A 17,052-nucleotide genomic window follows, 5' to 3' on the forward strand; every position below is an offset into this window, starting at 1 on the left:
AAGTAGTAAGCTCGAATCTTACGACACCTAAGCTCCATGGCTATCACCCCGGTAATACCGTATCCCACCTTTCCAATGTCCAGTATACGTATATATGATACATGCAGGCTGACATGCAGACCAGCAGACTACAATAACCTCCTAATACGGAGACCTCCTAATACGATGAAAAAAATTATCAAAAACTTTTCTAGCAGATGGAATCACTCCTCAAAGAACAGTTGGACTAGGCGAGCATGGCACCGATGATGCCGAATTCCATGACAAGCCAAACCTACAGCAGTGAATATCACGGATGTAACTATTATGCCGACAAGAATGACATTAGTTATGGTGCGGTGATTAAAATAAGAACAATAAGCCTAAAGGAGAAAGTCGCTGCTTGACAACCTTTTGTGTCACTGAAAGAGGGAAAAAAACAACCTGTTGATCTGTATATTGTTGAGCTCTGGGAGATGGGCGGTTGGGCTGCAGAGAATACATGCAAACGTACGTAACTATACTCGCACTCCATTAAATCATGTTTCGGAACTTCAATAATACAAACTTTGGCACTTGCCAGCCGAATTCATCATTATTTCTGCTGATATCATCAGCAATTTTGCAAGGAGCACCTTTCAACGCCCCTGCAGTTTAGGTATAATTGTAACAAGTTGAAGCGAGTTATTCTTGACATCATAGGGAGCAGAAACTAGAGGGAGAGAGAGAGAAAGCTTCACTGCATGCATGGATGCACATTTACACCAATGAATCGAGATCTGTGATGCACTGCACCTTGAACTAGCGCAGTGAACTATGCATGAATATAACAGACCTTATGCAGGAAGAAGAGGTGGTTTTTCATGTTTGATGCATTTGGTCAATTGCCCCCACCAGCGGTTTTCTGAGCAACAAGAAGCTAAACAAATCAGTGGATACGTAGCTACTGTGAAGACAGCAGATACGTTAGTCAATGATGCATTCTCTGCATAATAAGTAAGGACAGCGTCAAGCAGTGACTTCTCCTACACAGCTAGGTATAAACGAACCTCAAACCCTTTACAAGAACATGTAGTGGGGAGCTGGTCACGATTTGTGTAGGGTGGAGCAAATATCAATTTTTGGTTCAAAGTGATGTCAAAGTAAGCAGGTCGAATAGCTGTAGGATCTGCAATAAACGTCAACATAAGAGCCAGATGTTGAGGACTCTAAGTGTGCTGGTTGTTTACTAGCAAAAATGAAAAGAGGTTCACCTCTGCAGTCAGCTTATCTTCAGAGTGCCATTACTCAAATATTTTCAAGCAATAATTGCAAGTTCGGCATACCTTACAACTCCAGCACATCACATAAAATTTTCTGACAGGCTCCTGCTCGCGGTTCTGCTTCAACGTACTTAACATTTTGTTGTGGCTTGAGATTTTGGAATCATCTCGCATTCACCAATTATGCATTGCGCCACGCTGTGATGTGCTACCTTGACCAACAGTTCGGGAGTTCATGCGGAATAGCTCAAATGCGTTCCCTCTACACGAGAGCTTAGCCCGTTCTGCAAGCGCACAGCGAAAATGGTAGGCATGCTCGCCACTTTTGGGGTCTTCAGTCTAGCTCGCGTATGATATAGGGCCTGAGAGATGATGAGCGGCCAAGCCCCCCCGACGGTTTGCCATCCCCCGCCGCATCAGCCTTGACTGTTGGGCCTAATCAGCGCTATTTCACCGGATGCCGGCCACCAAAGTTACCCTTTCATGCCACGTCGATGCAAAACTATTCACAGCAACCGCGGCGCTCTAGAGAAGCCATGCAGCCACGGTGATTTTCTTCAAAAAATCCATAAGGTGCACAAATCAGTAGGCTACCGTAAACGAATTTGTCCATGCTTTGTATTGGGTATGAGTTATGCGATGCGACTTGCTCGCCAAAACCGTAGCTGTCGATTATACATGTTTCAAAATTTACCATATTTTCGCGCTTATAACAAGCAAAAATTTTTTTTATTACCAGTAAAATAGGGGTGCAGGTTATATGCAAATTTTGACTTGAGGTATGACTCCAGGAGAGTGCACATTTCACCTTCAGGTGTGGTTTCCCGGCAGCGCAGCCCGTGCTGCCACGAAACCACATTTAGGGCAGAGTTCTTTACCATCAACATCGCTGCAGAGTAGGGAAATAAAAGCTGCTGGCCTAAGGTATGATGTAGATGATATGTGCACCTGAGACTGTTTTCAGAAAGGTTACGGTGTTTGGAGGCATTTATTTCTGCTGATTACAACCACTGAACTTTCTTCTTTTTTTTTCTGGGGCGTTGTAATTGTGGGTGCTGATTATACTTGGATACGTATATTCCTTTGTTTTGTATACTTCGAAAACTTCTAATACTGAAATTGGTATTGAACCGAATATCGCATAGCACAATATTCGATCGAATATTCAAACGAGCCCAAATTTGTGATATCAGCGCTTGTGGTTGCGTGATAGATGATAGATGGTCAAGGCCTTAACATGCCTGTAAAACATTAGGTTGGAAAATATCTAACCCACTAAGTCGACTCTAACTGCATAGATGTCACATGCACAAAAAAAAAGACATCAGGGATTGAAAAGCTTCAATGTTAAAAAACGCCGTTATTCCCCCTTTAACAGATTCCAACAATTAAAACATCTATATATTTTGCTTGTAAAACGCATGCAACACTACATCATGTATCTTATCCTTAACTATATCATATATTACATTTTATGTAAAATGTGTGGTTACTATCGCATTACGTCCCGTGTGAAATTCCACAAGACCTCGAGCTGGTTAAGGTGGCTGACATTGCCCCACAAACAAACCAAAATACTTCAGCGCTGGGTCTCATGTTACAGCTCCTGTGAAGAGTGCTTTCCATTAAAAAACGCTTTTGGCATGCTACCTTCAGTTTCAGTAGTTCAGAATAGTCGATGTCCACCATTTTGGCTACGACTATGGCAATACCAGAGGGTAGACAAGCCTTGCTGCGGCCTCTCACATCCAATTATCCGCTCAGCTTGAAACATGAATGTGGTCTCTTTCTTGCATGAACTCACCGACAGCAAGGCCAGCAAGGTAAGCAGCACCAAGAGCACTGCTGTCGTGCTGGGAAGAGCAGATGATGGGCTCCTGCAGTAGGTCGGCCAATAGCTGCATGAGGAACAGATTTCGCGTCACTCCGCCAGTGAACCTGGGCAGAAAGAAAGGAACATGCCATGGTCGAGAGAGTTCGGCAAGTGGCACAAGAAGCTCCAACATGATTTGCATAATGAAAGTGAAATGTCAAGTCAACGCAATAGTTTAGTGCTTAAGGCTGTCAAAAGTGCGTTTTTATACAGCATGACAATGACGTAAACTGGAGTAGGGTTGGTGCCATCGCTGAATGATTACGGTACCAGCTCTCCAGACGGAACACCCTCCATTTATAACTGATAAATTTCTGTCACTCATTAATAATGAAAAGTTAATTATATTGTAGTTCGCTATAAATATACCTTAATTACTTTCATAACATTTCTCAGATAAACGCAGTGATGCTACGCTCCCACCACTCTGTCAGCACTTATCGTGGAAGTGAGGCCCCTGGCCCAACGCATCCGGTACAGCATATATCCTCCTGTATCACCAGGAGCTCTTAATTTTAGATGCCTTCGCAAGTCACCACGTTCTGTGGCGATGTAAAAATCGGAACAATTGTTCACTCCTTTCACGCGTGATATTCTGTTCGACTAGGCTACATTTAAACACTGCAAGGCAGAACAATTTTCAGTGCTCGACGTCAGTATACTTTTTACAACAAAGACAGCTGCCTTGTGGTAGGTGATAGGTGCACTGAGATAAGAAAACTAGCTGAGCAGTTTCCTGTTGACACAACACTGTTGCACGCAGTTTCCTGACACACCAATACCAAAGATCTGTCCTGGTGCTGCAATAAGGCTTAGTTTTCTAAAATTATCTGTTGCATTGGAAGGCATATAAAAGTAAATATAGTACATTCTTTTGCTTTTGGCAAGCGTGTTTCTCAAGCAAGTTGCTACTGCGCATCGCTGCCGAAGTCCAGCACTTACTGAGTTTTGCATGTTGCTCTCTACAAAAAAAATCTATAAAATAAAACATATACTACAGCCTCTGCTATTACCATTTGCTGGCAGCTCCTATGAACGGCAAGCACTATGCAATTTAAGATATCCTATGCAGCTTAGTCACTTTCTATTATTTTATAAAAATGCATGTGGGCAGTGGTACAGACTGGAAATTATATTAACTGTGACATGTTAGGACTACCGGCATCAGCAGAAACAAACTAAGAATTTTACACATAGCGAATTCTATTGCTTCCAGTTTTTGCCTTCCACGACACATCTTACTGCAACTTGTTCAATAAAACTTCTTATACACCAGAATATTGACTAGCGTACTTTATCTTTTCGGGCGACCACATTTCACCGCCTAACAAATGTTATCGCACCGCGCAGGACGCGCCTGCATGTATCGGAAGTTTCTGAAATGTCATTGACGAGTTCCGTCCGCTGTTTGTGACCGAACCTTGTGTAATATGATAGCATGTGTGCGCGACATGAATAATGTAGAACTTCGTCGAATACACGCGGGTCCCAGCGACTACTCTTGAACATTCAACGATTGATGTATAAAAGTCAGTGGGTTTGACCGCTGATCAGATTTTCGACTATCGCCGACTGTGTTCGCCGCTGTCACCGTTCTTTGAGTATATCGTGTTTTTTGAGGGAACAAGTTCGCCCAATAAAACGCTAGTTTTGTCATTCCAAGTATTCCTGCTTTCCACACCTTCAATACCAGATGACATATGGTGGAGGTGCTTCCTATACATGCAGGCGCGTCTTGCGCTGTGAGATAACATTTGTTAGGTGGTGAACAGTGGTAGCCCGATAAAGATAAAGAAGGACATGTGTCAGTATGTAGCACTTCTTTGGGGCAGCCATCTTCTGGCGGGAACTTCGGGAACTGGCTGAAAGAACGAAATAACAACCGCCATGACCCTCAGCCTGCTCTTATCGCATGCTTGCCGCCAGTATTCGGTCCCCATTGGTTTGTCATCGTGCAGCTGCCCCATCATCAAATCCGCAACTAAGCGCAGATAGCACCGACAGCTGGTGATGGGGGTCAAGATTACACTTGCTGTAAACGAGTATGCCAGAGTAACCAAAGTCTGCTCGATATGAATCTCAATAAACGGAACTCCAAGGACCAGGCAAATATGTTGCACTTAGCAGGAGCCCCCTTACTAAGAAAGATGTACAGGGGTGCAAGCACTATATGCTTTACACCCTCCTAACACTGTCGCCAAAAATGTTAAGCAGCAATAAGTTAATGTAGCAGCTGGTTTTTAGAATAACGAAGGATTATAAAGAGCTTAGCTTTCATAAAATGTATTAGGACGAAAGCTTTAGACGGCTCATCCGACGAAAAATCCGATGTCCGGCGTTATAGCACCAAAATTCATAGGGAGTCGAACCCTCAACGTTTGGCGGGAGTCGAACCCACTACCTGCGGTGTTAAGGCAAATTTATTTAAGAGACATGACCTTTGGTTGGAGTTGAACTCTACACCTTTGGTGCTAATTACGGTGAATTAAGTTATCAATTTTTTTATGAGAAAGCATGAAGCTGAGAAGTAGATGTGTCAGTAAAACCTGTGGTGTTCATGGAGGCAAATCTAATTAAGGCACACTTAATTATGATAGTTCATTAAGGAACTCAAACCCACAACCTCTGATGAGAGTCGAATCCCCTTTATGATATGGGCGAACCGGCCATATGTGCAAGTTTCATTCAAATTGATATTGCGAAGGTCGAGAGTCGAGCCCAACACCTCTGGTGGGAGTCGACCCCACGACATTTTCTGTTAATTAAAGCGAAGTTATTAGGGTACTCGAACCAGTTGAACCCCAACTTTTGGTTGGAGTCGAACTCATGACCTGTGGGGTTAAGGCAAAGTTAATTAAGTAATAGTTAATCAAGTTGAAAATTAAAGGTGGAATATCACGAACACCCAATAATTTGCAGGTTTTCCGATAGAAATTGTAGTAGAGGGCCTATTATAACTACACACGTGTAAAAACTGGGCATAAAAAACACATCTCTGCCCAAAATATGAGTTGGAATACGCCAGCTCTCAGGCGCCGACCATCATATTGCCATGCTATGTGTGACATCATGCGCTGCATGGGACCAAGCCATCGTCTGCAGGCACCATGTGAGGTCGGGGAATAGCTGCCATTTGTTGCCGTATTTCGCCCAAATGCCGCATTTTGCACAGATGACGTCAGAGGCGTAATCTCCAGCACCACAAACTTCAAGGTGTCAATACATTCATCGTCATCATCATCATCATCAGCCTGGTTAAGCCCACTGCAGGGCAAAGGCCTCTCCCATACTTCTCGAACAACCCCGGTCATGTACTGATTGTGGCCATGTTGTCCCTGCAAACTTCTTAATGTCATCCGCCCACCTAACTTTCTGCCGCCCGCTGCTACACTTCAGTTCCCTTGGAATCCAGTCCGTAACCCTTAATGACCATCAGTTATCTTCCCTCCTCATTGCATGTCCTGTCCATGCCCATTTCTTTTTCTTGATTTCAACTAAGATGTCATTAACTCGCGTTTGTTCCCTCACCCAATCTGTTCTTTTCTTAACCCTTAACATTAGACCCACCATTCTTCTTTATATAGCTCGTTGCGTCGTCCTCAATTTGAGTAGAACCCTTTTCGTAAACCTCCAGGTTTCTGCCCCGTAGGTGAGTACTGGTAAGACATAGCTATTATACACTTTTCTCTTGGGGGATAATGGCAACCTGCTGTTCATGATCTGAGAATGCCTGTCAAACGCACCCTAGCCAATTCTTATTCTTCTGATTATTTCCGTCTCATGATCCGGATCTGCCGTCACCACCTGCCCTAAGTAGATGTATTCCCTTACCACTTCCAGTGCCTCACTACCTATTGTAAATTGCTGTTCCCTTCCAAGACTGTTAAACATTACTTTAGTTATCTGCAGATTAATTTTTAGACCCACTATTCTGCTTTGCCTCTCCAGGTCAGTGAGCATGCATTGCAGTTGGTCGCCTGAGTTACTAAGCAAGGCAATATCATCAGCGAATCGCAAGTTACTAAGGTATTCTCCATTAACTTTTATGGCCAATTCTTCCCAATCCAGGTCTCTGAATACCTCCTGTAAACACGCTGTGAATAGCATTGGAGAGATCGTATCTCCCTGCCTGACGCCTTTCTTTAATGGGATTTTGTTGCTTTCTTTATGGAGGACTACGGTGGCTGTGGAGCCGCTATAGATATCTACCAGTATTTTCACATACGGCTCGTCTACACCCTGATTCCGTAATGCCTCCATGACTGCTGAGGTTTCGACAGAATCAAACGCTTTCTCGTAGTCAATGAAAGTTACATATAAGGGTTGGTTATATTCCGCATATTTCTCTATCACCTGATTGATAGTGTGAATATGGTCTATTGTTGAGTAGCCTTTACGGAATCCTGCCTGGTGCTTTGCTTGACACAATTCTAAGGTGTTCCTGATTCTATTTGCGATTACCTTAGTAAATAGTTTGTAGGCAACTGACAGTAATCTTGTCGGTCTATAATTTTTCAAGTCTTTGGCGTCCCCTTTCTTATGGATTAGGATTATGTTAGCGTTCTTCCAAGATTCCGGTACGCTCGAGGTCATGAGGCATTGCTTATACAGGGTGGCCAGTTTCTCTAGAACAATCTGTCCACCATCCTTCAACAAATCTGCTGTTACCTGATCCTCCCCAGCTGCCTTCCCCCTCTGCATATCTCCCAAGGCTTTCTTTACTTCTTCCGGCGTTACCTGTGGGATTTCGAATTCTTCTAGACTATTCTCTCTTCAATTATCGTCGTGGGTGCCACTGGTACTGTATAAATCTCTATAGAACTCCTCAGCCACTTCAACTATCTAATCCATATTAGTAATGATATTGCCGGCTTTGTCCCTTAACGCATACATCTGATTCTTGCCAATTCCTAGTTTCTTCTTCACTGCTTTTAGGCTTCCTCCGTTCCTGAGAGCATGTTAAATTCTATCCATATTATACTTTCTCATGTCAGCTGTCTTACACTTGTTGATTAACTTCGAAAGTTCTGCCAGTTTTATTCTAGCTGTAGGGTTAGAGGCTTTCATATATTGGCGTTTCTTGATCAGATCTTTCGTCTGCTGCAATAGTTTACTTGTATCCTGCCTAACGGAGTTACCACCGACTTCCATTGCACACTCCTCAATGACGCCCACAAGATTGTCGTTCATTGCTTCAACACTAAGGTCCTATTCCTGAGTTAAAGCCGAACACCTGTTCTGTAGCTTGATCTGGGATTCCTCTATTTTCCCTCTTTGCACTAACTCGTTGATCGGCTTCTTATGTACCAGTTTCTTCCGTTCCCTCCTAAGGTCTAGGCTAATTCGATTTCTTACCATCCTGTGGTCACTGCAGTGCACCTTGCCGAGCACGTCCACATCTTGTATGATGCCAGGGTTAGCGCAGAGTCTGAAGTCTATTTCATTTCTAGTCTCGCCGTTCGGGCTCCTCCACGTCCACTTTTGCCTATCCCGCTTGTGGAAGAATGTATTCACCATACGCATATTATTCTGTTCCGCAAACTCTACTAATAACTCTCCTCTGTTATTCCTAGTGCCTATGCCATATTCCCCCATTGCCTTGTCTCCAGCCTGCTTCTTGCCTACCTTGGCATTAAAGTTAATTATGGGGTTTTACGTGCCAAAACCACTTTCTGATTATGAGGCACGCCGTAGTGGGGGACTCCGGAAATTTTGACCACCTGGGGTTCTTTAACGTGCACCTAAATCTAAGTACACGGGTGTCTTCGCATTTCGCCTCCATCGAAATGCGGCCGCCGTGGCCGGGATACGATCCCGCGACCTCGTGCTCAGCAGCCCAACACCATAGCCACTGAGTTGGCATTAAAGTCACCCATTAGTATACTGTATTTTGTTTTCACTCTACCCATCGCCGTTTCCACGTCTTCATAGAAGCTTTCGACTTCCTGGTCATAATGACTGAATGTAGAGGCGTAGACCTGTACAACCTTCATTTTGTACCTCTTATTAAGTTTCACGACAAGACCTGCCACCCTCTCGTTAATGCTATAGAATTCCTGTATGTTACCAGCTATATTCTTATTAATCAGGAATCCCACTCCTAGTTCTCGTCTCTCCGCTAAGCCCCGATAGCACAGGACGTGCCCGCTTTTTAGCACTGTATATGCTTCTTTTGGCCCCCTAGCTTCACTGAGCCCTATTATATCCCATTTACTGCCCTCTAATTCCTCCAATAGCACTGCTAGACTCGCCTCACTAGATAGAGTTCTAGCGCTAAACGTTGCCAGGTTTATATTCCAATGGCGGCCTGTCCGGAGCCAGAGATTCTTAGCACCCTCTGCTGCGTCGCAGGTCTGACCGCCGCCGTGGTCAGTTGCTTTACTGCTGCTGGGGACTGAGGGCCGGGGTTTGATTGTTGTGTTCATATAGAAGGCTGTGGACAAGTACTGCACCAGGGTGGCCAATCCTGCTCTGGCAAGGGAGTGCGTTACCGGTTCTGGTCACCGGGATCAGGCCACACTCCAGGCCTGTTTATGCAATTTTATCAACACGTGAATTTTTTTTTAATCCGGTGGAAAGTTGCCGGCACCGGTATTCGAGCCACGGACCCCTTGCACGCGAGGCCGGTGTTCTTCCTCTACGCCACCGCTGCACCCTCATTACTCAGTCAATACATTACTGGGCGTTTAACAATTTATCTTTCGGCCACAAAGACAAGTTTGCGCACACTCGGCTTATCGTGCGAGGCGAGTTGTCACCAGGTTCCAGAACGCATCTGCCGCACAGTGACTCGTCTGATATGCAACATCATTTTTTCTCGAATGTAAACTAATGCGAAATGGAATCTCTGGCACTCTTTGGCCTAGATGCCACCATGACAAAACTTTATCAGTTATGTGAATACACTAATGAGACAGCGCAAAGTCGTGTGTTAGGGATAGAGCTCTCTGCAAGCAATGCCTAAGAATACCGCGCCGCCACGGTGGACGGGATTTCACACTTTCGCTGAGAAAGGTGAGAGAGAGAAACCTCTTTTACAGGCCCTAGCCAATGTAGTAGAATGCAGGTGTTGTCGAAAGGCACAAATTGTTTGCTGCCTCGCAACACTGCCTCGAAATCTTTAATTTTCCGCTACCGTTGCACTTTTCTTTTAATATCGGAGGTAATGCTTAAGCGAGGGCCATAACTGCCAGCTTTACAACAATTTCGGATGGCGCGGAATGAGAGGACATTCCGATCAGCATTCTCAGGATACTTCACATATTTCCTGGTATCTATGTCTATATCTAACCGCTTTCACTCCAACTTGGGTCACTCGGTAGTCCATGGACTAATGAACAGAGCGTCGGCCTGCTGTGCTATGGGAACCGGGTTCGAAGCCAACCGTCGGTCACTAGGTATGTGACTTTGGGTATGTGGCTCTTGGTATGTGGCTCTTGGTATGTGACTCTTGGTATGTGACTCTTGGTATGTGACTCTTGGTATGTGACTCTTGGTATGTGACTCTTGGTATGTGACTCTTGGTATGCGACTCTTGGTATGCGACTCTTGGTATGCGACTCTTGGTATGTGACTCTTGGTATGCGACTCTTGGTATGCGACTCTTGGTATGTGACTCTGGGTATGTGGCTCTGGGTACGTGGCTCTGGGTATGTGGCTCTGGGTATGTGGCTCTGGGTATGTGGCTCTGGGTATGTGATTCTCTGTATGTGGCTCTGGGTATGTGGCTCTGGGTATGTGGCTCTGGGTATGTGGCTCTGGGTATGTGATTCTGTGTATGTGACTCTGTGTATGTGACTCTGTGTATGTGACTCTGTGTATGTGACTCTGTGTATGTGACTCTGGGTACGTGACAGTGGGAAGGTGACAACGGGAAAGTGGCATAGGGAAAGTGAGACTGGGCAAATACCGCTCTTCAATGAATTTCTCTGAAATCAACTTGGGTCGCTGGATTTGTACCACTCTTCAGCGACAAAAAAAATCCTAGAGCATTTCTCCGGTGCTGGGCAGAATAGAACCCGCATCATATAGTACATATAATGTCTTCAGGAAATCTGGTTCAAATATTTGTTCACACATGCGCCACACCTGGGCTTCGCGGCGGGGCTGCTAGATGGTGCAGCGGGTCCAGAAGACAGAGGAGCCCGGCTACAGTACACGCCTCACACTTGACGCGTTTCGGCGGTGACAACATGCTGCGTCGCTACATTGCTTCAATGTTAATAGCATTAACGTCAACAGTCATTCTGAAATCATTTCCGCCGGAATTCCAAACACATATTTAGAAGGTCAAGCATTATGAAAGGGCCAGCACAGTTGTCCCACTCGTCTCGGGCAAGTGACTGTGCAGAAAAGCAGGCCTCTACAATTGCCCAGCAGAGCCAAACAGTGATACACTTGCTCTTGCTTTGTCAGCTCTCGCTTTTATTGAACCTACCGAGCATCCGCCAAGCGAGCGCGTACTGAAAGAAGCAACAGCTTTAGTGTATGAGAATGCGAGCATGTTGCAGCTGCGTTAATGCGAAATCATTGCTGCTGCTGCTGCTGTGGGCGAAGGAATTCGCAGAAGGCTTCTATGTTTTCAACGAATACACTTTTAGCCAACTTTTATGTTCCCTTAGTCTCGTGTTTACATACTTTCTTTCTGCCCCAAGTATCTGCTACCACAAAGTATCACACTTTCTTTACACGGTCCGAATTATTATCTAATGCTTAGTCACGGCGCCGTCCCAGAGTTCCTACAACGTCTCATTCGCTTTTCGACTGCTGAGCACGTTCGGGAAATTTGATATTTTTTGCCAAAACCACCACGTCTAGATCCAACATCGAAGCACACTGTGGGAGCATGCTGAAGTGCCGTTGAAGATGGATCACCACAAACTTGCACAATTTGCAATCCCCATAGAAAACAGTTGATTACGTCGAACGGTGCAGGTAGGTTTGGCACTACCAACACGCATACGTCCTGCCTCCTAAAACCAGTCTTCCGCAATATAAACCAGGAAGACGCATCCTGAACGGCTGCTCACCTGACGTTGCCGATGGCAGGTAGCCCAGAGGTGCCCTTGAGTAGCGCATGCAGTTGGTAGGTGCGGAACGCCAGTGACTCGAGCATGGCGCGCACCATGTGTGCGGGCCGCGTGGACGGCGACAGTCCAAGGAAACCCGCGGCAGCGTATGCGTCATTCACCGGGGCCTGCACAGCAACAGCCACTGGAACTCGCTTTTTTCACGACATATCGGTGCTAAAGTGTAGGTGAGAAAAAAATAATTCGCGCAGAAACTCCTGCTGTAGTTGCCTAAGTATGTGTAAGCATTGTGCCACCTGCTCATCATTTCCACGCAGCCCGGTGTCATTATCAACGTTTTCAAAACTTGATCTGACCACTATAAACGACAAAGCTGCGGCGGAGCGAGCTGCTGCGAAAGGCGGCGCAAGGTGAATTGACAAGGTGAGCAAACTACTGCGGGTGGCGAAGCCAGGCGCACTGATGTCGTTCCGATCATTAGAAGCCGCTATCCCTCTTTAGCATCTTATCCACCACGCGTCGGACCATCATGATCGCTAATAAAGACAAAGACAAAGAAAGAGAAAATGACGACACGCGCGTGTCGTCGTTTTGTGTTCTCTTCACCTCTCTTCATCTTTATTAGTGGTCAGTACGATATCCAGTAAACACAAACTACGTCAAACTCAAGTTCTTCTGAACCGTCATGAACCGTGATCAACCGTACACCGGCGGTGCCTGTGTACAGGGCTGCCACGCGGGCATGTGTTCTCGTCGCCTAGTTCGCACTGAAGCGAGACACGCAGGCCCTATCTTGAAAGCGATAACTGGTCAAAAAACACACACATATTACCTGAAGGCACCAATGCTGCCAGATTCGAAAACCTCTCTATTAAATTAAAGGTTAGTTCTAGTAGATAAACATAAATACCCCAGAAAGTGGATGGGAAAACGGCGCCATGGTAGTTAAATTGGTAAGAGCATTGCACGCGTAATACGAAGAAGTGAGTTTGTATCCCTACTGCAGCCATTTGTATTTTACATCTATTTTCATTTCCATTATTATATAAGTTCCTTCATTTCAGTTATTAAATACAAGTAATTTCCCCTATGCTGTCCTTGGTGTCTTTGTTTGTTGGCTTCTTAGATACGACTAATAAAAGTCGGGCCTTGCGGTTTCCTTTCTTCTCATTTATATATATATGCATCTATGAATAAACGCCTTTTCTCCGAATTACAAGTTACGGGAACAGGGTGCATGTTGTTCTTTTGTGCATTACGCTTTAGTTCTGGTAGGGAATGACGCAAAAACAAAATAAATCAAATCCTAAACACTGTGGTGAACGATGTAAACCGAGCTTTCACTAGCGCTCCAACATCCACAGAATGCCAATACATTACGCTACTCCCCTTCTCCAGCCCAGCAATAATTTAGGCCCAGACACCTCTTCATCTGGAATATGAAAGCACCCGACGGATGCTCTAGATAAACCGGCTGACCAACCAACCGACCAACCAAACAAACAAACATACAAAAGAATTCAGCACGCTCGCTTACAAGCAACATTCCCGTGCGCAACGGCTTATCGTCATTCTTTGCGCCTGCCTTTCATGTGTTTCATAGCTGTTGCATATGCCCGCCTCCCTCAGTTGTTCGTACATTGTGTAATAAAGATTCAGTTACAAGTCGGCGCTGTCTGCTTGTGTGTCTACGCTGTGCCTCTACGGTTCAAGCTGACACGTTTGAACATGAATCACGACTATATATCCATGCTTTCGGCACTTTTATCGGCAAACGCTACCTCGCAGATGGCCCGCCAACCGGCCTTATATTTTGCATGCAAGCTGCATCGTTGTAGTTTTGAAGGCAAGGTCTTCCTTGGTGACTTCAGATGTATTTGAGGTTCGTAGCATCTGGCCAGCTTTGTCTCGTGAAATTAGACTCAGGCATTGTAGCGCATGTAGGACGACAAAAAATGGGGTCAAAATGAAGCGTCGAACGGAACAGACGCACCAAGTTAGCATAGCTATGTACAGAGCTGTATTATTGTGTAATTAGAGTAAAAATGCAGAAATAATACCCAGGTAGGCTGATTCAACCTGCGCACGCCTAAGCCTAGAACCGGGACTGAGACTTTACAGAACAATAAATATGGGTCGACGCAGTAGAGAGTGCTGTCTAAGCAACAAACCATGCGGTACACTAGTGAACCGAAGAAGACTGTCTTACGTCGATGTCAAACACTGTCGACTCGCCTTTCTCAGTGTTTTCTCCAAGCAGTACGTGCGGGCCATGTAAAGGTTTCTAAACGTATCCAGAAGTCGAGGGGCTGCTACTGAATTGAGGGAATCAAAGAGTCAGTGAAGTGTGGCGATCACTCATTAGATCCGCGTAGCATGCAGTGAATGTTACCACGAACAGCAGACCGAACTTCGCTGCAGGGCGACTTTTTCTTCCCATATCTGCTGCTTTACCTTAATAACGCAGTTAAACTTAAAAAAAAAGAACACAACGGGATTAACAATACCAGCCCACCCAAGTGCACAACAATTGGTTATTACCACAATCTAAAAAAGGTACTTACATTAAAGCGAATAGCATTATTTGACCCTTTCAACTGTTCTCGTGGTCGGTGGTTGTCAGAATTGCACCATCAAATACGAAGGCGCCGACCCGAAGGACACGTTTCTCATGAAACGCGAACTTTGAGAAGTTGCACGAGATGTGAGAGTTTTGTCGCGTCTGAATCTTTATACGCAGAGGTGGAGCTCTCGAGAGGGATATGCTACCTCTCGCTCTTGTGGTGGTGGCTGCAGGGGAGGATGATGGCTCTCGCCATCCACTTGGTACTCGCGCGGCTATGAGACAACACACGTGTGAAGAATCGGCGTATATGTATAGGAACCTACACTACCGCCAGACATGTGCTTGTTAATGGCTTTGCACTAAACGGAATTACTCAGTGAAATTTCAACCGCTGTCTAAATCTCCTCACTGCAACAACTACTCGCTTTCCAGCGCGTCATTCCTTTAGTAAAACGAACAGCTTTCTAGAAGCATTCGACCATTTCGTTTACATTGAAAGTAATCGTCAACGGTTTCTGTAGAATTTTTTTCTTTTTCACATGTTTCATAATCGTAATACATGTTCACGTGCTAGCTGTTAATGTGGATTAACAACTCACCAGTTACCTACCTTCGTTTGGCAGCTAAACGCGGGTGCCGCGCATATTCTTTGGCTGAACAAGCATTTCTACAATACATGAGGTGGTATCAAGATGTTTTAAGACTACAGCTCCATTTTCAAAACGTCATTTAGTTATGTACAGTGGCATTCAATATGAACTGAAACATGGCGCCGTGGCTGATGGGGCAGCAAGACTGAATGGCAACGCCATCATATGGCAAATTGCAGATTTATACACCACTAAAATTACTGGTATTTATTAAACCAATTTTTCATGTAATGCCATTGAAGTGCATACTTGTAGCCCTTTAAACCACAGGCACCCCATGCCTAGCTCATATTGAACTTGCTTGTACGTTCAAACACTGCCACCTTTGAAATAGACCCCTGCGCAGCTGTAGACTGTTCCCAGGGTTCCGCCATTTTGCGAGTAAGTCGTGGAAGTACGTCCTGTATGACTCCAAGCATTTCCTGGGATTTGCCATTGATTTCAGCAATCATGTCAACATGGTGACCTCTGAGCTCAGTTTGTAATTTTAGGAAGATAACGAAATCACGAGGGGTCGAATCCAAATCTGGCGAATGACCCCCGTCTTTCACCTTGAGGCTCACCACTTGGAGGGAAACTTGGGTGCACGGGTACGACGAGGACACGGAGCAACAGTCTTTGCAGAGGAGAAGTCCAACGCTTCCGCGACCCAAAAATGATTAGGTAAGCCCTCCGTTCACAATGTGCGTGCTCATCGTCTTTTTGCCATTCACAGTCTATGGCGCAAAATTTCTGCAGGGCAAAGCACTTAAGCGCAAAAAAGAGGACCAAAAAAAGACAAAGGAACATTCACAGTATTGGGCACCAGAATTTTATGCCAAATGGCGAGACCATGAAGAGCTAGTTTTACGGCCGAGCTTTAGCGTGCCTTAAGAGGTCGTTCGCCAAAAACAGCCCGATCTGCGATGCGAAAGAATCTGAACGCCGCACGACGACAATGCACCATGTCCCAGAGCTCCCGCGCAAGCGATTTTCTCGCCGGGAACAACATGTTTTCTCTTCCCCACGCTCCTTACTGCCAGAGATGGCTCCCGCTCACATCACTCTCTTCCAAAAATTAAAAAACCCAGCTCAAAATTTGACGTTTCGACATGGTTGCAGAAATCAAACGCGAACCATTGAAAGTGCTCGACCAGGTCTGGAAACAATTCCAGGACAAATTTGCAAATTGGCAGGGATATTGGTTGGGAACTATGTATTGTTGCATGCTGAAACTATTTAGAAGGTGACAGTGTTTGAATGTGCATGAATAAATTACTTTCTTGAAAACGGATCGACTCTCCGAAACTTCTTGATGCCACCTTGTAGGAGATGCATATACAGTGTACAGGACAAGTATCATATTTGTTGTACCCTACAAGAGGGGTAAGAAGTATCATGACAGCACAGACACGCTCGAAAACAGTTGCCCAACCAAAAAAAAAACTGTATTTGAAGAAACACTAACCTGGAGGCCACTGAACGCAGGTATAAAGAAGACCCCCGCCGAGTCTGCAAAAGACATCATGACGCATAATTACCATAGGAGAATTGCAGCCATGCTACACAACGTTGCAGCTTTAAAATGTGACACCTGTGGGATTCAAAGGGCTATGATTTCAGTACCTTCATGTTCAAAATATCTCTTGCACTTGCCCTATATATGAAAAGTTACAAAATAGACACTTTTCAGGATTTGCAAGTGCGCTTCTCT

At 45.1% G+C, this 17,052-nt stretch overlaps 1 protein-coding gene across 1 annotated transcript in view; it reads right to left on the reverse strand.

Moving 5' to 3' along the window:
• LOC135912715 (glycerol kinase 5) overlaps positions 1-17,052 on the reverse strand; it is a 200,486-nt gene that overhangs the window by 12,346 nt on the left and 171,088 nt on the right. Inside the window, exons 14-16 of the mRNA XM_065445237.1 lie at positions 16,807-16,850; positions 12,144-12,310; positions 3,046-3,179 (exon numbers count right to left, since the gene is read on the reverse strand). Of these exons, the coding sequence (XP_065301309.1) occupies positions 3,046-3,179; positions 12,144-12,310; positions 16,807-16,850 (345 nt within the window). The remainder of the gene's footprint in view (positions 1-3,045; positions 3,180-12,143; positions 12,311-16,806; positions 16,851-17,052) is intronic.

The sequence above is a fragment of the Dermacentor albipictus genome, chromosome 1 (genome assembly GCF_038994185.2).
Source record: "Dermacentor albipictus isolate Rhodes 1998 colony chromosome 1, USDA_Dalb.pri_finalv2, whole genome shotgun sequence".
NCBI lineage: Eukaryota > Metazoa > Arthropoda > Arachnida > Ixodida > Ixodidae > Dermacentor > Dermacentor albipictus.